This window comes from Festucalex cinctus, chromosome 11 (assembly GCF_051991245.1).
Source record: "Festucalex cinctus isolate MCC-2025b chromosome 11, RoL_Fcin_1.0, whole genome shotgun sequence".
Taxonomy (NCBI): domain Eukaryota; kingdom Metazoa; phylum Chordata; class Actinopteri; order Syngnathiformes; family Syngnathidae; genus Festucalex; species Festucalex cinctus.
Genome location: NC_135421.1, coordinates 23,281,215 through 23,305,729, shown reverse-complemented (window position 1 = coordinate 23,305,729; position 24,515 = coordinate 23,281,215). Strand labels below are relative to the sequence as shown.

The 24,515-nt window shown below is 37.8% G+C and overlaps 1 protein-coding gene across 1 annotated transcript in view; it reads right to left on the bottom strand.

Annotated features, from left to right (window-relative positions):
• Positions 1 to 24,515, bottom strand: part of erbb4b (erb-b2 receptor tyrosine kinase 4b) — a 238,036-nt gene that overhangs the window by 81,136 nt on the left and 132,385 nt on the right. Inside the window, exons 3-4 of the mRNA XM_077536191.1 lie at positions 19,840 to 20,026; positions 2,361 to 2,492 (exon numbers count right to left, since the gene is read on the bottom strand). Of these exons, the coding sequence (XP_077392317.1) occupies positions 2,361 to 2,492; positions 19,840 to 20,026 (319 nt within the window). The remainder of the gene's footprint in view (positions 1 to 2,360; positions 2,493 to 19,839; positions 20,027 to 24,515) is intronic.

The window sequence follows — 24,515 nt, the reverse complement described above, 5'->3', positions numbered from 1 at the left end:
GCCAGACCAGCAGAAAAAAATGGATCATTTGACGTCTTTTTCCGTCAATGGCAGTGAATGAGTTAATTTACCCAATTTACGCTACATTGGATACCATAATCGGTATGCGTGTCAAATTATTACATTTTGAATTACATTAGTTATAGATACTACAAGTGTTGGTCAAAATTGCATGAGTGACAGATATGCTTTGGCTATATAATGTAGGGCGGCGTGTTTATTATCAAATATAGGACTGATTACATATTCAGGTTCATTTCAATATTATCTATGAATAATTGCGATAAAATTTTAAACCTTTCAGTAATAACAGCATCTTACAAGCTGTTAAGGTAAGAACCCTCTTGATCACCTTTGTGAAAATATGACAAGACTTTCACTGGTTTCTTTAGAAGATGAGCATTAAACTTCCACAAATCAGGTAGAGACTGCAAAGCATGTCATAACTTTAAAGCTTGAGTCTGTGGCGTTCTGGGTGGTTTTGGAGAGCTTAATTGACTGTCTGGTAATTGAGTGAGAGGGAAGTGAGCCTGTGTAAGTGCAGGAGTGCTGTCCTCTGTCCATCAGCCTCTCCAGATGAGAGCTATTAGCGGCGAGACTTACTCTATTCCCCAACATGAGACTCCATTTTCCGCCCTCCTCTTCTTCCTCATATGTGCCCCTCTCCACCGCACACTTTATCACTTTCATTCTCCATCTACCCTCCCTAATCCACCGCCTCGCTGTGGTTCTCTTTCAACATGTTTTGGGCTTTGTTCATTTCGCTAGCCTGTTGCTTTTTTTTTTTTTTTTTTTTTTTTTTTTGCTCTCGTCCTTCGGCCTGACTGCCTCCAGCATGTTGACAGATCTCAAGAAGAGGTCGACTTGCATTAAAAGCTGCGTGCAAAAACAAATCTAAATGGCAGCGCGCTATGAGTTGTTGCCTCAGAGCGCCAAGTTTGGAGAACCTTCACTACACTCATATCTCTATTATAGTTCCCCTTGGAGTCTGTTGGCCTGTGAAGTCAAATCGGACCAGATTTCAATTTAAAGCCCAAGATTTGCTCTCTCTCTCATCTAATAAATTCTTAGTGACTCACAATAAACATGTCCCACGACTACAATCATATTTTACAGTGATCTTAAAACAGTCCCTGAAGGTTGCATTGGCGAATATTCTGCACGAGGAAGGACAGCAAAGATAGATGTCAAATTTGATTGAGGGGAAGAAAAAAAAAAATCAATGCAATTTAATTTTAAATGCTATGTTGGGGAAATTTACAGAATGGGTCAAATTTGCTCTATTACAGAATTAAAAAAAAACTAAAAAAAAAAAAAAAAACACACAAAATGGCAAAATACAGGCTAGCGGGATGGGGGTTTAGGAAAAAATCACCACCAGACATTTCGAGAAGCCCATTGCTATAAATTGAGAAGTTGTTTGTTTAAATCCTGTATTTAAAAAGTGCCTTTTCCTGAGTGAAAACGGCAGACCGGGCCTTTAAATTGAACAATTCTCTTTTTAGGGTGTACTGTAGCGACCTTGCAAACCTTGTCCATTTATTATTACTGTCTTTTTACTTGGGTCACGGGGTCATTGTGCTGTTATGATGAAGATGATGTATTAGTCACTCTTATTTTGCAACATTGCTATGTAGTTGCTATTCTCCTTGTGATAATGTTGTCAGTTGATATGCAGTTGATGTGTTCCAGTCACACTTGCTTTGTAAAGTTGCTATGCAGTTACTAGGCCCCTTGTAATGATGATGTTGTCAGTTGCTATGCAGATGTTGTATTCCAGTCACTCTTGGTTTGTAAAGTTGCTATGTGGTTACTATGCCCCTGGTGATAATGTTGTCAGTTGCTATGCAGATTCTGTGTTCCAGTCATTCTTGCTTTGTAAAGTTGCTAAGCAGTTACTATGCCCATTGTGATGATAATGTTGTCAGTTGCTATGCAGTTGATGTGTTCCAGTCACTCTTGCTTTGTAAAGTTGCTATGCAGTTACTATGCCCCTCGTGATGATGTGTTGTCAGTTACTATGCAGTTGCTGTTTTTCTTTAAATATCACTCTTGGGTTTTAAGTTCTGCATTTGTTGGTTCGTATTCATCATTTAAACTTTTATTCTGTCATAAAGAAAAGTGTATTTCCCTAGCAAGAGTTACTGAATGACACCTTTGTCAGTACGTCAAGATTCCTGAGCTGAGGTTTCTCTTGCCACATCGAGCTTTCCTATCGCAATATTTCCATGCAAGCTGTCTTCCATGTGTTCTGCATCCATCCCTGATTGCTGTAGCTACTTTGTATTTTTGTATCTAAAAACACTTTGTTTCCTTGTTTACGTTTGGGTCCTAATTCTCCACCGTGCATGACAACTTACATGTGACACTGCTGTTGGTGGGCACCACCACAGGATAGACACCCGAGTTCTTGATAATGTCCTGCCAATGGATGGTGTCTGCGTGACACAAGAACTTGTTTTGGTGGACATACACACCTCCACTTAGGATCTCTGGAAAGACAAGAAGAAGAAAAAGGCAGTCAGTGCCCACAAATATGTCTTGAATGTATTAGTAATCTAATTTGATCAGGAGTATGCTTGGAAAATGATTTCTCTTTTTCTTTCTGACGCTAATAAGCAGTGGCAGAAAATGTGATTCACTATTTTCAAGAACCCAAAGCTCATGATAGATTTCATTCAAGCATGGATGGATGATAGGTGACATAAAGTAATCTAAAATGCAGTTAAATCTTTTACATATTGTTGTCAAATATTTATTTGAATGGGGTTTTTAGTCAGGAGTGACACTTTTAGCTATTGCTGTCACAAAACTGATGTAATGTTTCATTTTAGAATGCATAAAGATGTCAAATTTCTAAATGATGCTGCTTGGTTGTTAATCATTTCTTTTGAACAGGGGATTGCATGGTGACAGACGCAAAATCATATTGCACTGTAGCAAAGCAGCCTGGCAGAAGCCATGTCATATTACGGTTACTATAGCTTATGATCTTTTACGATGTTGCCGTTTAGTCTCATTCTGCGTTGTGCGTAAGCCTGCCGATCACACAACCTCCTTCAACTTGAAGGTGTGGTGGGAGTTGCAGACAGAAATGAATTCAGCCCTTCACCAAAGAAGCAATTATTGTGGGCTAAGAGGCATCCTCGTCTCAAATTCAAATTATTTCCACACTGTGATGCTGGCGAATCGGGCCGCATGATTTAATAGCGGTTAAGCAAAACACATTATATCATTTTCTTGGTGTTCACCTACATACCTTCTTTGATTGGAAGTGGATCAAAGACATACTTTTCAGACACTTTCATAACCATATGTAATTATGCCGACACAAATACTCTGATATCAGTCATATGCAGTTGTTACTATCCATTTATTACACAAAAAAATCATGTCAAATTCCAAATTTTACACGTTAACTCTTTTATTGCCACACGTTATTAAAACGTTATCATTCATGCCATCCTTGAAAACATTCTATTTCATCAGATTTCGGCATGTTTCATTGTAATTTGGCAGCCCATTTAAGAGATACAATGCTGCCATCTGGTGGCCATAGTTAGTGACTGTTTTCGATTCTACAACCCATTGACCAGGCAGCGCTGCACTTAGATGTTGTACTGCCCATTGCTTAAACAAAAAAAAAAAAAAACGTAGTTGACGTCATTTACCGTTTATGGCGGTATACATCGTGATTTTATGAATCGTGATTAAATGTTTTTGGCAATCAAAGAGTTAATCAGTTATTGCAATTAAATATAAATATCCCTTTATCTTCAGCACATTAATGCAAACAATTTGAGTTAAAAAGTGGCAGTTTACATACTCGTATATTATCTTGGTTTAACCTATTTATGACATTTTAGACACATTGATTTTAATAGGAACCAGTGTTTGTTTACATGCTAAAAATAGGTTATAGGGAACAAAAGCGGTGTTGGCTGTTTTATATTATAAAGTATAATATATTTACATCTTATCTTACTTTGGGAAACGTTTACTCTACATTTATTCAAAAAGATACAATGGTAGAGGGGGAGAAAACATTATGAATGGTGGTGATTAGTTGAGACAACATGTTTAATTGATTAATTGTAGGCAACAATGCAGCATATGCTCCTTCAATGTTATGTCCTTATTTGAAGGGTACAAAGAGCATTTAGATACAAATAAAATAAGCATAATTACAATGTCTCCCACACCATCTGTTAGCAAGAGATGAATAACGGACACATTCAAATTACATACCACTATCAAAAACATGTAGAACTCAGTCAGGGTTTATTTTCATTATGTTTAAGTGCAATGTGTGGCCAGGGGAAATCAATTGTTCAATTCTACAGTATTAATGATTGTTTTGTGTGGGAAAAATATCTTGGTTTGTTGATATAGCTAAAATGTTTATAATCAAGCCCTTGTAGTGAAAAGTAAAATCTGTAATCATTTGCGAATATGACTTCAAAAGGAAAATAAATTGACAACAATGCACTGCATGACTACTGGAGGAAAACAATATGAAATTCAGGGAGGCAGAACAAATGCATGCGAGCAATTATATTGGTAGTAAGTTTTTCTGTGTTTTATTATTGCAGCGGGGGGATGAATATGATTAAGAATGGGAGGCAAATAATGAACCAATGATCAGGGAAAAAAAAAAAAAAAGCCTTGTTAATGAGTTTGTGAGAATGAATAAATTAAGGAATGAGGAGAGTGTTGGAGGTTTGCGTAGGAGAAACACAGGATTGTTTATTCTAGTGTTTGACAACTGCATTAATTAATATCCCGATCGTGATTATCCTTCAGTGATATGAAGTAGACTCATGTGACTGCCATTTATTCTGCTCTCAAATTCGATTTCTTAAAAATGGTGCCAATGACTTTCAAATGAAAACTCAGTAAAAAAAAAATAATAATCACATGACATAATAGTAGTATACTATATTTTCTCAATTAATGGATTTAGTTTTGATGAATTAAATATTTTACTGAGAAAAAAAAAAGGTCAACTGGGCTGTGTGTATTTTTTATTTTTATTTTCTACAAATAGCATATCCTGATTTTCATAACAGCACACAGCTTGTGGCGTGTGGTTAGCAAAAAAAAAAAAAAGTTAAATAAACCTGCCAGTACAGAGTAAACAATTAGTCTAATATTAAACAAAACATATTTCATCCACAAAAATGTTTATAGTGGGAATCAAAATCTCTGAATCATTTTTCAAAACATTCCACTGGACAGGACAGCTAAAGATAATAAATAAATAAATAAATAAATAAATAAATAATAATAATAATAATAATAATAATTATTATTATTATTATTATTATAAAAAATAAAAATTCAATCAATCAATAAATAATGATCTTTAGTGATTTCCATTAATAAATAAATAATTTAACCAGTTACTGCCTCTGAAAAATTTAATTTGGAATTTAAGGTTTGTGGACTTTTTTTTCCCCATTTTATTTATTATTATTATTATTATTATTATTATTATTATTATTATTATTATTATTATTATTATTATTATCATCATCATTATTATCATTATTATTATTATTATTATTATTATTATTATTTTATTATGTTCCATAATTAATCAATATCGGACTGAATTGAAGTGAATCGAATCAAATTGGGAAAAATTGAACTGAACTGAACTCTTGTGAATCTATATCAAATCGATTGAAGAAATTTGAATCGATACCCAGCACTACTGCATACCGCCGATTATGGCGCGGTCTCTAAGTGCCCATTCACCAGAGATGTTCAAGTCTTTAGGTTCCAAGTACAAGTCAAGTCCTAGACCACTAGTCTAAGTCAAGTCCAAGCCCCTGACCACGGGTCCAACTCACTGGATAAAACCTTTAAAAGCTATAACAAAGTCTCGAGTCTTTAGTGGACGAGTCTAAGTCGACTTGCAATTCAACAACAACAAAAAAAGAGACTTTAACCTTTCACGAGTGCGAGTCCGAGTCCCCATCTCTGGCATATACTGTACTATATTATTTTTCATTGCATCATTCAACCACTCGCAAAAGGTTCCAAAAAAAGGCCACATTAAAGACGTTGAGTTAATGTGACAAAACCAGACACGCACCTGCGCACATGACCCGGGGTTACGAGAAATTAAATCATTACTCGCCTGAAGCATCACTTTAATTAACAATTTGCTTTACGGGTGCGATTGTGAATTCAGGGTCACTGATTTCAATCCCTTAAAGAGATGGGCCACTGTGGTCAGATAAAGTCAGAATTGCTCTTCAAAACCAATCAGCCCTTTTCTCATATGGACGTTACTGAGTGGACTATCCTTGTTCGTGTTACTGTGCAAACCCAGAAAAATGAAATGCATCATTTAAAGCCAGTATGTGTCTGAGTTAGCCGTAACTCATCTGATGACTCTCCTGACAAGTCTTTTCCCTGGACCGCAATTTCCCAGCATGACTTCCTGCTATTTCTACTGTAGACGGTTGCTGTCATGTAGTGATGATGGCAAGTAGGCAACTGTCCCCGATGAGGCCTTACGTCAGCATCAACACCATTTAGTGACTTTTAAGTGTGATCCTTAGAGATGGCGTGCTTTAGCAGGAAGGTTCCTGCAGTGTTTGAATCACTTTTTCACAAGGCATCCTTTGTTCATTTTAGTCTATGGAATGGAATTCAGATTTTATTGGCATTGAAAATGTCACGAGTACAGAGCAACGGAACTTATATTCAACCCACCCAAGGAACATATAAAGACAGTAGCACCTTAACTCTTTTACTGCCACACGTTATCAAAAAAACAACCCCCAATGCCAGCGGATTTCGAGAATTTTTAACTAATTTTTCAAAGCAAACAGAATATTGTGTTATTTTTGATACATAAACAACATGGGTACCACATGAAAGATCGCATTCCATTCTTTCATTAGGAAAAAAAATATGTTTCTACCTTATTCCGTTCTTTAGTAATCATTTGAAAATAGGTCATTTGAGTGACATTGAGCGAAAACTGAAAAGAAAAGTTACATTTTTTCCACAACAGTGTCTTTGATACTAATATTTTTTGTTGAGTGACGCTCCGTCAAATTAGGTTTAATGTTACAAAGGCTTTGATCATTCACGTCAGCCTTGAAATCGTTCTATTTCATCAGATTGCGTCATGTTTCATTGTAATTCGCAGCTCTAGTTAGGGCCCGAGCAGCTAACGCTGCCATCTGCTGGCCATAGTTAGTGGGTGTTTTTGATTTCACAACTCATTGACCCGGCTGCGCCGCACTTGGACGGTGCACTGACCACTGATATATTCACAAAAAAAAAAAAAAAAATAGTTGACGTCACTTAACATTTATGGCAGCATACATTGTGATTTTACTGAGCGTTAGTAAACGTTTTTGGCAGTCAAAGAGTTAAGGGGCGGCGTGGCTCAGTGGTAGACTGGTTGTGTCCCAACCCCGAGGTTGTGGATTGGATCCCATGCCATTGTGACCACGTCCAAAGTATACTGATGCTGCGTGATCACGAGTAGCCGAATGTAAAGCGCTTTAAGGGCCTTGTAAGGTGGAAAATCGATAGATAAATGAAGTACCATTTACCTAATGGCGGAATACAGGAGCGGAAGGACTGACGGGTCACCCAGCGGTGCCCTGATTTCTTAGAAAGCAAATTTTCAAAACTATGCTCCTGTGTGGGGGTGTGTTGGTCTGCGTTTTTGGACAAGCCAATCAATTACATCATTTTTATGCTGTTTAAACATTTTTGACCCTGCTCCCTAAAAGAAGCAGAATCAAGAATTCTTTATAACTAGGGATGTTCGATACCACTTTTTTCAGACCGATACCGATACTCAGACACTCAGCACTCACCGATACCGATACCAACTGCCGATACCAGTAGTACATTTTGACAAATAAAAAAAAAATCACTAAAAGATATTTTTAAACAAATATATTTCCTTTAATTTTGACAAAAAAACAGCACAGTCACTCTTCAATAGTCTTAACGCTCAAAATAAAACACAAAAATGCTCTTTTAGTTTAAGATTCACAATTTTGAAGTATTTCCAAACCGGTGAAGTTTTGGTGAAAAACTGCTGCAAGCTAGCGCCAGTTACAGGCAAGGAGGACTCATTTAATGTCTTCCCCCTCTGCCATCGGTCGCTTGTACTCGTCTGCGTCACGAGTAGTCGAGTACTTGAAAAAAGTCTGGTATCGGCCCGATACCGATACCTGGTATCGGTACTCGCCCATCCCTAGTTATAACCATAATAGGAACCAGAATCAGAACCTGAATCATTCAAATTCAAATTTTCCAACCCGAACTATCATCTAAAATTCAAAACAGCACCAAAAATGACATCATTCAAAATGATCATATGAAAATGCAGCCTTGGTTTTATGTAAATGTATTCCATACTCATCAGCTATTCGTCATTGTAACTTTGGGAGAGCAACATAAACGTCAGAACGTATCCCAACGTTCCTTATCTCCGCTTTTAAGATCAACAGATGGTAACATGTTCCCCCGGGCCTAAATGTCATTTCACCACTGTTCTCAACAGCAAAATGGTTGTACCGATTGAAATGTTATTGCACAATGGCGTGTTTAACTATTGACCCGAAAAGAACAACTGCCCTAACAATAACAACAAGAAAGAGCTTCAGATTTGCTTTGACAAACACATTCAGACAAACATTGTGGCAACGTGTGGCGTGAAAATTACACGTTTTGATTGAGGACACAGACCCAAAGATTTATTTTTTTCCCTTAAGGGGCAATTCTTCTCACGTTGCAGTCAACTGTTGGTGGAGGAGACAAGTTCTGAACAACATAAATGCAGCGGGTGACATTGCGGATAAATAAAAGACACCATCTTGAAAATGAGAAAGGATTTTGTGTGCCTTCGACCATCCAATCACAAATAAAAGATTAATTAAATTCTCAATTCTCAAATTCTCAATTAAAAGAATGAGCTACAGCATGTCTATTATTTATTTAATTTTAACATCAGAGGGACATGAACCTCCAGGAGCAATTTTCAGAGTTTAATTTATTATTTTTTCCAGTGCATTTCAATCGTCATCAATTTTATTGTACATGGATTTTCGCAATGGAGAGTAAAATTTTTTATTTTTTTAAATAGATATTTTCTGATCAAATTGGGGATTATCGTTTGTTTTGTTTTTTTTGTTTTTTTTTAACAAACCTGGTTGCTGATTGACTCCAAAAATCCTGATCATGTAAAGTCTATTTTTATTGAATATACGGTAAGTAAACAAGTTATTAAAATAGACATATTGCACCCAATTGTGATCGAATCAGTGATTTTTTTATTTTTTATTTTTTCGCTGATCGTCAATCTGCCCGTGTCAATAGAGGATCGCATAAAGTCTAGGTAAAATAGTAAATAAACACTGGAACAAACATTGAAGTACAGTATCGGAGTTTATAGAGGTTTTGAACTTCCAGTTGGATTACTATTCAAACTAAAAAAAACATACATACATACATACATACATACATACATATATATATATATATATATATATATATATATATATATATATATATATATATATATATATATATATATATATATATATATATATAATATATATATATATATATATATATATATATATATGTTGTCTTTTTCTTTTTTACAGATCAATTGTCAAGGAAGAGTTGATGGCAGGGAGGCATCAACCATTCCTCTGATCCCCCTAGCATATGCCTGGCCTTCGAAAAGTAATTGCATTCCTTGGCTGGTGATTAAATTTAGTGCAGATCCCTCCCTACACAATTGTTTCCTCTGAGTCTTTATGAAAAATTGCTGAGATTTAGGGATTATAGTATTAAACCGAAGCAAGGCTGCACATCCGCTTAAAGATGAGAAGACCAAGAAAATCATTAAATTATGACAGAATGGTTGTGGGATCTACAGTAGGTTTGCATCCTGGCTTGCTTTCTTTAAGCCTAAATTGTGATAAAACCCCGGTAATCTGAGTTTTATGGAAAAGGAGGTTTTGTTATGGGGCCTATAACAAAACACGGCGATAAGATAAATCTATGAGAAAGGATGAAAAACAAAGGGAAATAAATGGAGACAAAAAAGACAGAAGAGACAATATTATCAAAGCATGAGCAGTCAATGATTAAAATACAAGCAAAAAGACCTTGAGTTGGAACGGCTGAGGGCCATTTTAGCTTATCGGGGCTGATGTGTGATCAGCCTAATGCTTGAATGAAAATGAGTCGGTCTTTGGAACGAGCTAAATAAAACAGTGGGAGTCAAAGACACAAGGCCGGAGAAAGGAGAAAGAGTATGTAAAGTGAAGAATACCAAGTATGCTTTTTTATAACACACGGGCAAGTCTGTTCGTGTGCGGTTTACTAAAGGTAACAACAGCAAGTTATAGGGCCTTGTTTTTCCCCACAAACTGACACATTATCACAATACAATGCTCACTTGTGTGCTAGCGTGTGAAATTAGATGGAATCTGCTTGAGTAGAGAGGGTATATTGGTGCATATAATAAATAAAAATAAAATAATTTAAAAACACACACACACAAGGAGACAAGCACAGCTGCAGCAGCACCTGTAGACAATTAGTACATTATTAAAATTAAAGAGATAGGGCTCAGAAATTAACTTTGAAATGTACATGTGAGCAAACCAAGTATTTTTATTTTTCGGATTATACGTCGCTCCGGATTATAAATCGAACCAGCCAAAAAATGCATAATTAAGAAGGAAAAAACATATCTAAGTCGCACTGGAGTATAAGTCGCATTTTTGGTAAAATCCAGCGCCAACAACATACATGTCATCTTGAAAGGCAATTTAAAATAAAAATAAAAGAGAGAACAACAGGCTGAATAAGCGTGCGGTATACTCAGCAAAATATAATTAACAATTAAATCCCTTTTCATAATAAAGAACAAAAGGTGGGTTTGAAAGCAGATATTGGTCTCGGAAAATGAATTATTATCATGCTTTGTGTTGCGTAACTCCCCGCATATCCCTGTGGAAACCTGAGATGAACAGAAGAGTCCTTTTCATGTTCCATTGCCCACCACTGCTCCCATCAATATCTGCTCCACTAGCCAAAGTCTTCAGGCTCAGAAGGAAGAAAAATATGTACATTATATCAATTATTAAGCTGCCACGGGGTAGCGTAGTGTTGGACGGTGAGAAGAGCAAGTGCATTTATTGCATAAACTCATTTGAAATTTGATGGTTATTATTGAAAATGTGGCTTTTAACTCATTCACTCCCAGCCATTTTCACAGAAATGATCCCATTCGCTCCCGGTTGTTTTACTGGATTTTGACTGATTTTGCAAGGCCCACAGAATATTGTGTTCTATTGCTATAAAAGCATGGAACCTATCAAAAGAAAGATTAAAGTCTCTTCTTTTATCAGGAAAAAAAGTATGTTTCTATCTGTTTCAGTTTTGCAGCAATTAGCATTAGAAGAGAGCTATGTTTCATCAGTTTTCACAAATCTATTCAAAATTGTAAGTAATTGAGCTTTTTTTTTTTCTACATGGCCCTGGTTGATCTCTTTTGCTCTGCTGCCACCTGCTGGCCGTTTGTGTAATAACTACCATTTCTGCAACCGTTCTTTGCCGTTGAGAGGCTGCATCAAAGCCTTCTGTATGCTCTAGCATAAAAACAAAAACAAAAAAACGTATAAATACGTCTTTGGGACACTTAAAACATAAAAAACGTATTTACACGTTATTGGGAGCAAATGAGTTCATGAAGAGTGAGACTGCGAATTAATTATATTATGTACAAAAATAAGAACATAACAACGAAGAAAAAGTAAAACTCCACTTACACAAATAAACCAATTTATACGGATTGGCACGATTTCTAGTCAGAAGAACATTTCAAAGGACTTATCCTTTCTGTCTCATCTGTCACACCAAACCACCTACTATCTCCAGTAGCCCCACTATCTCTGTCAGACAGTGGCATTACCGAGGAATCAATTAATAGCAACCGCAACTGATGGCCAGTTCCGGACTTCAATTTAACACTCTCCTCCTCACGATCCACATTAGGGACTTGCAAATGTGACAATATGAATGTCGTCCTTCAAAAAGAGCGTCCCTCTTCCCCCTTTCCCGAAGAAGTGAAATATTGAGTGTGACATGGGAGTAATTGCATGGGAAGTAATCAATTAGTCACACAATTGAAGGAGACCTGAGGTCTGTGGGCTGCCAGGCAAATGGCTCAACTGAATTCTGGTAACGCACACTGAGCCCAACTTGCTTCATATGGCATAATTGCTCTTTTTTTCAGTCACTCTCTTAGTAGATGGTGGATGGTTGTAGATCAGAAGGAGGTGGCAATTAAATGTCCCTTCCTCAGAGGCACATGTCCACGGGTACCTTGCAGTCTCACATTGTCCCTTTCACCTTGCCCATCCTTTCTTCCCCGTCCATCATTTAGCTGCACTTTCCCCAATGAGCACACATGCTGGGATTCCTACTGCAATTCATGGTGCCAGCGGGCTGTTTTCAAATATTACTTTGAACTTTGCTAATGCTACTGTACATGTCATCATTCTTGGTCCTTGCTTTCTGATATTGTTGCGACTGTGTTTTGGTTTGGGTCACGGGGCCATTGTGTTGTTATGGTCCTGTATTTGTCCCTTGTGATGATGATGTTGACAGTTGCTATGGTCCTGTCGTGTGTGTCCCTTGCGAGGATGTCAGTTGCTATGCCCCTTGTGATGATGACAACAACGACAGTTTCTATGGTCCTGTCCTTGTCCCTTGTGATGATGTTGTCAGTTGCTATGCAGTTGCTTTGTCCCATGTGACGAGGATGTTGTTAGTTGCCATGCAGTTGCTAAGCTCCTGTACTGCATTTGTCCCTTTCTATGATTATGATGATGATGTCAGTTGCTATGCAGTTGCTATGTCCCTAGTGACGAGGATGTTGTTAGTTGCTATGCAGTTGCTATGGTCCTATGCTGCATGTGTCTTTCTGTCATGATGATGTCAGTTGCTATGTCCCTTGTGATGATGTCAGTTGCTATGCAGCTGCTATGTCCATGGTGATGATGATGATGTCAGGTGCTATGCAGCTGCTATGTCCATTGTGATGATGTTGTCAGTTGCTATGCAGTTGCTTTGTCCATTGTGATGATGTCAGTTGCTATGCAGTTGCTTTGTCCCTTGCTATGATGATGATGACAGATTCTATGCAGTTGTTTTGGCCCTTATGATGGTGATGTTGTTGTTGTGAGTTGCTATGCAGCTGCTATGTCCATTGTGATGATGTTGTCAGTTGCTATGCAGTTGCTTTGTCCCTTGCTATGATGATGATGTCAGATCTACGCAGTTGTTTTGGCCCTTATGATGGTGATCTTGTTGTTGTGAGTTGCTATGCAGTTGTTATGCCCCTTGCCATGATGATGATGATGGGTTGCTATGATCCTGTCCTGTACTTGTCCCTTGTGATGATGTTGTCAGTTGCTACGCAGTTGCTTAGTAGGTTTCTTAGCCGAGGTTTCTCTGCATTTCTCTGCTCAAGGTTCTTAGCTAAAGTTCTCTGTTAAGTATTTTCTTCAAGGCCATCTGAATTCAGCCCTTCTCTCTGTTGTGACTTTGTATTTTATTCTATAAAGACTTCCGTGTCTTGTCTGCTTTTGTTCCAAATTCTGCACCTCATGTGACATGAGAGAAATGGTTTAAAAGGTCAGTTGTGCACAGTTGATAGTGATACAGGCTTATTTTTTTTCTGTGCAAAAATCTGAAAACAGGAACAATATGCTGGTGAAAGAAGAGTACGCCTCCAATACTCTTCTCCATCATCTTTGTGATTTTAAAGAAATTGTCCTTCTCTACATGCCAGTAACCCCCTACTCACCCATCATTATTGTCTCGCTCCCTCTCTCCAGGTTAAGAATTGCTCTACTTTGATCTTATGAATATATAATGTACATGGACATCTCTCAAATATCATACCCGCTTCCTTTTACATATGTCTTCTGGTCGCCCTGAAAAGATCAGTAATAAATGCATCTACTGCATGCGTTCCAATAATTCTCGAACAATTTGAAATGAAATCGGCACGGTACAATGGTACATGATGGTACAAACATAAACATAACATAGTTTGTTTTTGGTAAAAGGTATTGATATGGAAAATCAGGAGCATGAAGTAAAACAGATGAGGGACTCGGCGCCAAAAAGGAGAGTGAAAAGAAATGAAAGTGAGACAGTAAATGAGACAAATAAAGAGAGAGCAGATGGGCCATGAAGAAGTGGATAATGCCTTTGGCGTATACCACAGGCTTCTGTACATGCATGCAATGAGGGAGGATCATTCAGCAGATGGGGCCTCAGTTTGGAAGTTTCATTTTGGACAGACGCGGTGCAGGCGTAGGGGCGTTTAGAAAGATGAATCAACAACACTGAGCAAATCTGAAAGAATAAAGATATTCTGGCTAAAACCAGGAAAGAGTAGGAGGGGGTGAAGTCAATTGTGCTCGACCAGAAAACTAATATGTGCTCCTTACTGAGGTTATTATTTAGCCAGGGTAGCAGACTAGCAAGTACTCTTGGAACTAGCTCTGGAAATATTCTTGGACAATGCTCGTGTTTCATTTCAAAAGACACAATTTCACACCAATTACATTTAATGTAGTGTCACTATGATTATTTTTAGAGCTCCCATTGTTGTCAGTATTGGCAATTTGCAAGATTTTCATTTTGTTGATTTTGTTTTCTTTTGTTTCTTGAGTACACATTATACATGAGCACCATTTGGGTTTAACTCAACAATCAGTTTTTTGTTTTTTTTTTGCGGGGGGGGGGGGGGGGGGGTTGTTTTTTTACATTACCTAGGGGAGGGGTGTCCAAACTGCGGCCCGCCGTCCATTTTTTTGTGGCTCGAGAGTCGAGACATATGCTAAAAATGGCATTTGACTCAGTTCAAATAAAATAAAAACAAAAATGTTTGGAGATAGTCAACATAAGAAAAACACAGGTGCTATTAGAGTTTATTTTAGTTAACTATAACGAAAAAACTAAAATTCAAAACAATTTCATTAACAACAAATAAAAATGAAGATGCTTTAAAAAAAAACTAACAGAAACTACATTTTATGTTTACAAAACAAACTATAATAATATCAAAAATGTCCTTTGTTTTAGTCTTTGGTAATTAATTTAATGCATGAGCCTTTGGGGATGATTTTAAATGTGATTTTTAGTAGATTTATTTTGATAGAAACCAAAATAATGACGTTGCGCTCATGGTGTTTTTTTTTGTTTTTTTTTAAATATAAGTAATACACATAAAAAAATATATATATAAAATAAAATTTAAAAAAAAACTAAAAATAAGCATTTATTAAAGAACTAAAACTAATTAAAAAAAACCCGAACAGACCTACCTTGAAAACTAATTAAAACTAACAAAAAAAAAAAAAAAAAAAACTCAAAACAAAATAAAAACTATAAAGAAAATTTCCAAAACTATAATAATCCTATTGCCATATTACAAATACATTGGAATAAATTGGTTTATATAATGTAGCCTTTTTCTAAATATGCAAAAGCACAAATAAATAATTTGTAATGTGTAAGTAATACACATAAAAAAAACTAAAACTAATACTGAAACTAACTAAAATAAAAGTAAGCATTTAGTAAAGAACTAAAACTAATAATAAAAAAAAAAATAACAGAACCACCCTGAAAAATAATTAAAACTAACTAAATTTAAAAAAACAAAACTCAAAACAAAATAAAAACTAAAATGAAAAATTCCAAAACTACATATAATAAACCTACTGCAATATTACAAATAAATTGGGTTATATACCGTAGCATTTTTCTAAATATGCAAAAGCACAAATAAATTATTTGTACAATTTTTAGGACTAAACACAATTTCTCTTCATAACATTATGTGGCCCTTGCGTCCTTCTGATTTTCTGTATGTGGCCCTCAATTGAAAAAGTTGGGAAACCCCTGACCTAGGGGTATGGATACGAGTACACCTGTGTATATCACCATTCACCACTAGTTGGCAGACATCTATTAGTGCTCATAAGTTGACATAAATTACCCCTAGGGTATGTGCGCTTTTGTTGAATAAATACCCCCACCAAGTTACACCAAGTTTTGATTTCAAATTCACTTTGTGTTCACAGAGCATCCCCAAACTGTCTCCCAACATTTTTGCGGTTAAGTTGGCAAAGCTTGATTGAAAGGTGCATCAGAGGGAGTCCTATCCTTGCTCAGCCAGGGACCTCCTCCACCCCATCCTTTAGCCCCCTCAAGTCCACGGAGTCTATTCACTCAGTGAGGAAGCCGGGAAAATCAATAAATGCACTGCTACAATACACTAGCGACAAATTGATTTCATCCAAGGCAATTTCGGACCAAGCAAAATGCATGTGGGTTTCATCACCGGAGGGGGAATTATACTGCACCTTCCCTCTGATGAGCCCCTTATGTAGTTAATATATTTGATCCTCTCAAATATGTTATATATCGATTATATCGACCATTTTACCCATCTCCTGGGAGCGACTGGCAGTTAGTTAAACAATGAACTAATTTGACAGCAAAGTCAAAGCCTCTGTGATAAATGAGACAGCTGACCCAAACCGCCAAAGCACTTGAGGGTAAAAAAAAGAAAAAAAGTTTTGAACTTTGCTGTAAGATGTCAAATAGTTGATCGAGCTTCATGATTCAAACGCAGAGAGTGGCTTTGGAATAGCAAGCAACCTGGTGGCTAAATGTCGATAAGTCATGATGGAAAAGGGGAAATGTTTGCAACAGGATCATAACTACACCACAACTTCGTAAATAAGTCACACAATCTAACTCATTCACTCCTAGCCATTTTCACAGAAGCAATCCCTTTCACTCCCGGCTGTTTTACTGGATTTTAACTGATTTTGCAAGGCCCACAGAATATTGTGTTCTATTGCTATAAAAGCATGGAACCTATCAAAAGAAAGATTAAGTCTCTTCATTCATCAGGAAAAAAAAGTATGTTTCTATCTGTTTCCGTTTTGCAGCAATTATCATTAGAAGAGAGCTAAGTTTCATCAGTTTTCACAAATCTATTTAAAATTGTAAGTAATTCAGCTTTTTTTCTACATGGCCCTGGTTGATCTCCTTTGCTCTGCTGCCGCCTGCTGGCCGTTTGTGTAATAACTACCATTTCTGCAACCGTTCTTTGCAGTTGAGAGGCTGCATCAAAGCCTTCTGTATGCTCTAGCATAAAAAAACAAACAAACAAAAAAACGTATAAATACGTCTTTGGGACACTTAGAACATTAAAAAACGTATTTATACGTTATTGGGAGTAAATGAGTAATCTGGATTTTAGACTTGCACCATGTGGGCGGGGGGAAGTTGGTAGGGGAATGGGGATCATGATGACCCAGACACCCTGTCCAGCATCTACAGCCTTTTCAAGGTGAGCGCACCCGCAGTGCACCTGTGCCATCACAGGGAGAAGAAGAAGCTTGTGGGAGAGCCAACGAAAGCGGTGATAACAGGGATGTGTATGGAACATATTTCTTTCATTGTTTACTATTGTATTCTATTCCGCCACGTTTTTTTCCCCTTCTTTCTCTCTTTCTTAGTATGTTATAGGTTAATCCCAATAAAAAGCTCAACAGTAAACACCAACAATGATAGCAATAGCAAAGCATATTCAGGCCATGGCTGTTATGCACAACTTCCCTTGCACATTATGGCTGGAGGCCACGGATGGCGCATCAAACATTGGCCTTTCACAGAGTCCAGCCTGAACTCCCCGAGCACTATAGCATCAGCTTGGCACTGTAATAAAAAGGACCATCTTGGAAAAATAAAGCTGCCAGTGGTGATATAAAAAAGAAATTCCCAAAGTATAGTGCAACAACATGTGAGAAGGAATCCAAGTTGGAACATAACACGCAAGCACGTACTGCAGTTCCACAAACAACCGATGCAGGCTTTGCTGTTTCCTCTGGCTAAAGAAAAAAAAAATAAAGTAATTGAATTATTAAAACAAAAAAAATGGAAACAGATGTTTATTTTACGAATGAACGGAAATTAAATTTCCTTGCAAAAAAAAAAGAAAACTGACAAAACTTACAGAAACCTAAGAAACATCAGATTGATCATTTTATGCACATTTTATGCCAGATTTGTCAATTTGCCATGCAGCTCTCTGCTTCCTTTCACAATCGCCGTCGAGGCAGTCCGCCGGGATCAGAGAGCCTTCTTGCCCCAGGCTAATGGCCGGCTGCAGAGGAGGAGGAATTTTGGGCTAATTTTCCTGCTACATACTTCAGCTCATTTCAGCGGGCTGTTGGCGCATGTGCGGCTAACCAGGGTGCACCGTGGACTTTTACAGACTCGATAGACAACGGATGGACAATTGGCAGCCTATTCTGAGTGGAATAAAAATTTCATAAAAAAAAATAAAAATAAAAAAAAAAATACATTTTTAACCAAAAAAATAAAAAATAAAAAATAATCCGGTGTTTAACTCATTCAATCGCAGCCATTTTCACAGAAGCAATCCCGTTCGCCCCCGGCCGTTTAACTGGATTTTGACTGATTTTGCAAGGCCCACAGAATATTGTGTTCTATTGCTATAAAAGCATGGAACCTATCAAAAGAAAGATTAAAGTCTCTTCTTTCATCAGGGAAAAAAAAGTATGTTCCTATCTGTTTCCGTTTTGCAGCAATTAGCATTAGAAGAGAGCTAAGTTTCATCAGTTTTCACAAATCTATTCAAAATGGTAAGAAATTTAGCTTTTTTTCTACATGGCCTTGGTTGATCTCCTTTGCTCTGCTGCCACCTGCTGGCCGTTTGTGTAATAACTGCCATTTCTGCAACCGTTCTTTGCAGTTGAGAGGCTGCATCAAAGCCTTCTGTATGCTCTAGCATAAAAAAACAAAACAAAAAAAACATATAAATACGTCTTTGGGAGACTTAGAACATTACAAAAAAAAAAACGTATTTGCACGTAATCGGGAGCAAATGAGTTAAACAACCAATAAACGTGTTCCAGGAGAAACAGTGAAAAGGGGGGGGGGGTGGGGGAATCCCACGAAAAAAGAGAAAACAAATCAAAATATGAAAAAATACTGGGAAAAAAAAACTGTGAATATGAGAATCCGTGCGTGCCGATCTGCAAATCTACAGATTTGACTGTAGTTTAAAGATGTAATATCACCAATCACCACTAGATGGCAGGCATGTCATGTTGCTCTTACACTGGGTCTTTTTACTATAATGTGAGTAGGCCTAATTTATTGATTTAATTCTTTAAATGTAAAATGTAATTCATTTTAAATTAATTAATTATTAAAATTAATGTATTTATTTTGCTGTTTTAGAATAATATGCAGGGGCCATAAAATATAACAATAATATATAATATAGCAACATGGGCAAACATTTCTATCACAATTGTACTAGAGAGCAAACTGTAGCATAATTGCACACCCACTCGTTCTTCGTGATGAAGTTTCTAGTTGCGGCCATTTCACAACCGCTTGAACCCTTCACACCAACGGTGTAAATCAAATCTTTCGATTCACACTTACTTTGGCACATGCTTTCTCAACTTTGCCCTGCGGGGAAGATGCGTTCAATTTGTCAAGAGCTTTCATTTCTTCATGGCTTCTGGGCTAGGAATGTCAAAAGGAAATCCAGCAACAAAAAGGTCCCATTGTTCATAAGGACACAGAGCCACCCACACGCCTCCTAATCAGCCATCACTTTCACAGTCCACTAATAAATGGCGGGGGGGTACGATGGTTTGCGAGACGCTTAACAGTGTCGCAACCGAACGCAGCGCAGGCACTCACCCGTCAGGTTCCTCAGACCCAACTGACGCAGGCCAAAGTTTCCGTCGTGTCTGTAGTTGAGGAAGATTGAAAGGGAGTAGTGGTCCTCATACAACTTGGTCCCTCGGATGATTCGCAAGTTCTCCAGCGGCAAGTAGTCAAACTGGTTCAGAGCCACCAGGACGTAGCCTGTCACTTCTCGGATCGACTGCAAATACAATGGCGGAAGGATCTGTTAGTGCGTTTTAGCGATGTAAAAATAAATACATGAATAAATATTAGAAATGTGAACTAGATTGTGCTCTGAATGTTTAGAGTTTAGACTTTCCGTTTTTATTGCTATTCCCAATTGTTTATCTAATCTTGTTTGGCTACTTTTCTTTGAGCCATTTTTAATTTTTTAAGAACTGCCTTTCTGGGCCAAATATGGGTCACTGGTGTCTAGTTAAGAATAAAGTCCTCAATTGCTTCTTTTTAGAGGCTGGGCTCCCAAAATGTATCTCATTTTTTAGATGATTAATATTAACACATTCATTGCCAGACCAGAAAAAAAAAAAGCATCATTTGACGTCTTTTTCCGTCAATGGCAGTGAATGAGTTAAACATGGTAAAAATCAATGAAGCAATTGGAAATTGTTGATATAATGTACAGCAGGGGTGTCCAATTTTTTTCCTCTGAGGGCCACAGACAGAAAAATAGAAAGCTGCAAGGGCCACTTTGATTTTTTTTAAGTTATTTATTAACACATTCATTGCCAGACCAGCAAAAAAAAAAAATACATAATTTGACGTATTTTTCCGTCAATGGCAGTGAATGAGTTAAAAGATGAATCTCAATAATTGTCTTTCATTATGTGTAGTGCAGTGCAGGCTACCTGTGGAATTCCCTTTGGTTGGCTTGGAGTCTTTCCTGGGTTGAGCTTTTGCCAAGTCCCTGTCTGGACTGCTTTCTTTCATTGCGTTAAGACCTCTTCCAGGTTAATAGACTTAGAGTGGCATTCTGCCAGCTGCCTTTGTAATTATACATGTTCCTTTGGCCGAGTTTGTGTGATCCCTGAACCTGATTAAAATTCCTGCCTTTTTTTTTATATTGATATTTTCGGTTGGGGGGAAATAGTGAGCCTCAAAAGCTACCTTCATCTGATATTGACTTTTTTTTTTGTTTCATTTTTGTTAATAGAGATAAGTGAGTATCGATACAAAGTATTGGGATCAGGCTGATACCAGGCGTTATTTCAACGTATCAGCACTCACGACGGTGCTCTCCTGTGGCCGTTTTAAGATCAGGAACTAAAAAATTGAAAGTAAAAAAATAGAACATTCCCATTAAGTTCATGCAATTTTAAAGAGAAATGCTATGTAAGGATAAATAGATCTTTCTTTAAAATGGGCTCTTTTTTTATGTATCATACTGCTAGTGGTAACTTTGGAAGCATAGATGCCAATGTGGAGTAAACATTTTTGGCTGGCGGGTATGTTCGAACATACTCGCAAATATGTTCGAACATATTTCAATATGTTTGAACATATTTGCGAGTATGTTCGAACGTATTAGCGAGTATGATCGAACGTATTTGCGAGTATGTTCGAACGTATTTGCGAGTATATTCGAACATATTTGCGAGTATGTTCGAACGTATTTGCGAGTATGTTCGAACGTATTTGCGAGTATATTCGAACATATTTGCGAGTAAGTTCGAACGTATTTGCGAGTAAGTTCGAACTTATTTGCGAGTATGTTCGAACGTATTTGCGAGTATGTTCGAACATATTTTGCGAGTAAGTTCGAACATACTTGCCTGCCAAAAATGTTTACTCCACATTGGCAGCTCTACGCTTCTGTTGGTACAGTACTTGGTATCAGTCCTACTTAAGAGTTGAGTACTCGTACTGGTATTGCTCTGAAAAAAGTTAGCAAACATCCCTTATTTTTAAATTTTGTTTTTTACAATTTTACAGTGATGGGTGAGTACTGATACCAGGTATCGGTATCGGGCCGATACCAGCCTTTTTTCAAGTACTCGAGTACTCGTGACGCAGACGAGTACAAGCGACCGATGGCAGAGGGGGAAGACGTTAAGTGAGTCCTCCTTGCCTGTAAGTGGCGCTAGCTTGCAGCAGTTTTTCACCAAAACTTCACCAGTTTGGAAACACTTCAAAATTGTGAATCTTAAACTAAAAGAGCATTTTTGTGTTTTATTTTGAGCGTTAAGACTATTGAAGAGTGACTGTGCTTTTTTTTTTTTTTCAAAATTAAAGGAAATATATTTGTTTAAAACTATCTTTTAGTGATTTTTTTTTTTTATTTGTCAAAATATACTACTGGTATCGGCAGTTGGTATCGGTATCGGTGAGTATTGAGGGTCTGAGTATCGGTATCGGTCTGAAAAAAAAAGTGGTATCGAACATCCCTAATTTTCGGTATCGGTCTGAAAAAAAAAGTGACATTAAAAACCCCTACATTTATGAAAACTGAACACAAAATGTGGTGTGGGTCTATTTGAAGCTTTAAATCGTCCTGAAAACCAAACGAAAAACAATATTAACAATCATAATGCTCGATCAAATGCTTAGAAGAGCAGAATGGAGACAATGAACCAGAACAAAAGTGTCAAACTGGAGAACTGTGGCGGGCGCAAGCACGCATCATATCATTGACAGCGTGTGCCTCCGAGGTCACTCTCTACATATTCAATCATGCCAGTGAGTTGAATCGGAGCATGTGAGTGAAGAATATTTGCTCCGGGGTTGGAGACCACACTTGCAACACTTGCAGCAGCACAGGGTTCAGCGCCCGTGTCTCGTCCGGGGGCCCCGGGGGCGAGTGCGCCACGAGGGCAGGCATTACTTCGCACTTTAAATGTCATTTAGGACCGGCTATAACGTCGGCGGAGACTTTGGCAAAAAGCCACCGAGGAGAAGCTGATGTTGAATAAATCAAAGCGACAAGCTGCTGCCCTCTTTCTCCCGTCCGCCGTCATAGTTGCTGTCACTAAATAGACAGGCGGTCAGATACATCTTTCCGTGCTAGCCCGCTGATAATCAACAAGTGTGTGTGTGAATTTGCTATTGCGGCTGATGCACAGAGCTGATATAAGTGCTGAGGAGCTGACAGCTGTCAGGGAGCGTGCGTGGCCATCCAGCGCCAGCAACTAAGCCGCGGCCGCAGCTCCGGCGTCGCTGCCCCGCTCATTCCCATTAATCGCAACAGACGGTCCGTAGTCGTGCGAGTGGATTGTGGATTTAGTTGAAACAATGACGGCTAATATGTCTCCATGGTACCAGTGGCCTTGTTTAACTATGGTGGCAGAGTCTGACAGCTTTAGGGGGAGCAAATGATTAAAGTTGGCAAGTTGAGACTGACTAGGGCGACTATATTTTGATTTATTTAAAAAAAAAAAAAAAAAAAAAAAGAGGACACTCAACCGAGCTACGTAAATGATGCTCAAAGTTTACACAAAAAAATATGTATAGGTAAAAAATAAAACAAAACAACTTTCTTTTGAAGTCTTACTTGACAAATGAATAAATAATAAGTAATAACATAATGTTCTAAAGCAGGGATCGAACCTGCGCCATGACCACATCTCCGGTTTGGAGTGCTACCATTGAGCTAAAATTATGGGCCTCAGCACATTATTTAAATAATCAGGAAGTGAGGTGATTAGACGACGCCATCACTTTAACTTCTGTATATTACATATTTGTTTGAAGTTGAAAATCTGTTGTTTCACTTTTTTTTTTCTCCCCCTCTTATTTATGTTGTTGTGACTGGATTCGCCATGATTAATGTTTTATTATTTGTCTTTCTTTCCAACTCAATATTGTTACAGTGTGACGTGCTAAGGATTGCTCCTCTCCTGCTAGCTTGATGCTAGCTTACTTCATTTTTTTTCTTTTTGTATTAATCTGTTGTTTTTACACTTGTATTTTTTTTTTTGTTAAGATGGGACTTTTGTTTTGAACTCAGCCTTTTATGGAATCGAGAATCTCCCAAACTGCTGTTTCCACAGAACTGCACAAGGCAGTTCCTTTATGTTGCGCTCACCAATGATTTTTGTTGTTTTTGCTGTTAATAAAATTGAAAAAAAGGAAGCGAGGTGATGAAATATATGATCTATCCGTCCATTTTCTTGACCGCTTATTCCTCACAAGGGTCGCGGGGGGTGCTGGAGCCTATCTCAGGTGGCTTTGGGGAGTAGGCAGGGGACACCCTGGACTGGTCGCCAGCCAATCGCAGGGCACACAGAGACGAACAACCACTCACACTCACAAGCACACCTAGCGACGATTCGGAGCGCCCAATTAACCTGCCATGCATGTCTTTGGAATGTGGGAGGAGACCGGAGTGCCCGGAGAAGATCCAACTCCACCCAGGAAAGGCGGAGCCTGGACTCGAACCCGAGTCCACAGAACTGGGAGGCGGACCTGCTAACCACTCGATCACCGTGCCACATATATGATCTACTTTTTTCTTTAAAAATAGTTTTTTTTTAAATGCACACACAAAACCCAACTTTCGTTTTCCCCTCACGATCGACTTGTATCGAAATCCAACTTTAATAATGTCAATAATAAAACAGTAGCCTCAAATGGATACCAATACAAAAAAATGTCACTGTAGTATTTAGTTATCTTCCTCATCTTTTTTCCCTTGTTTTCTCGGGTCCAACAAGGAGCTCAAATGAACTCTAATC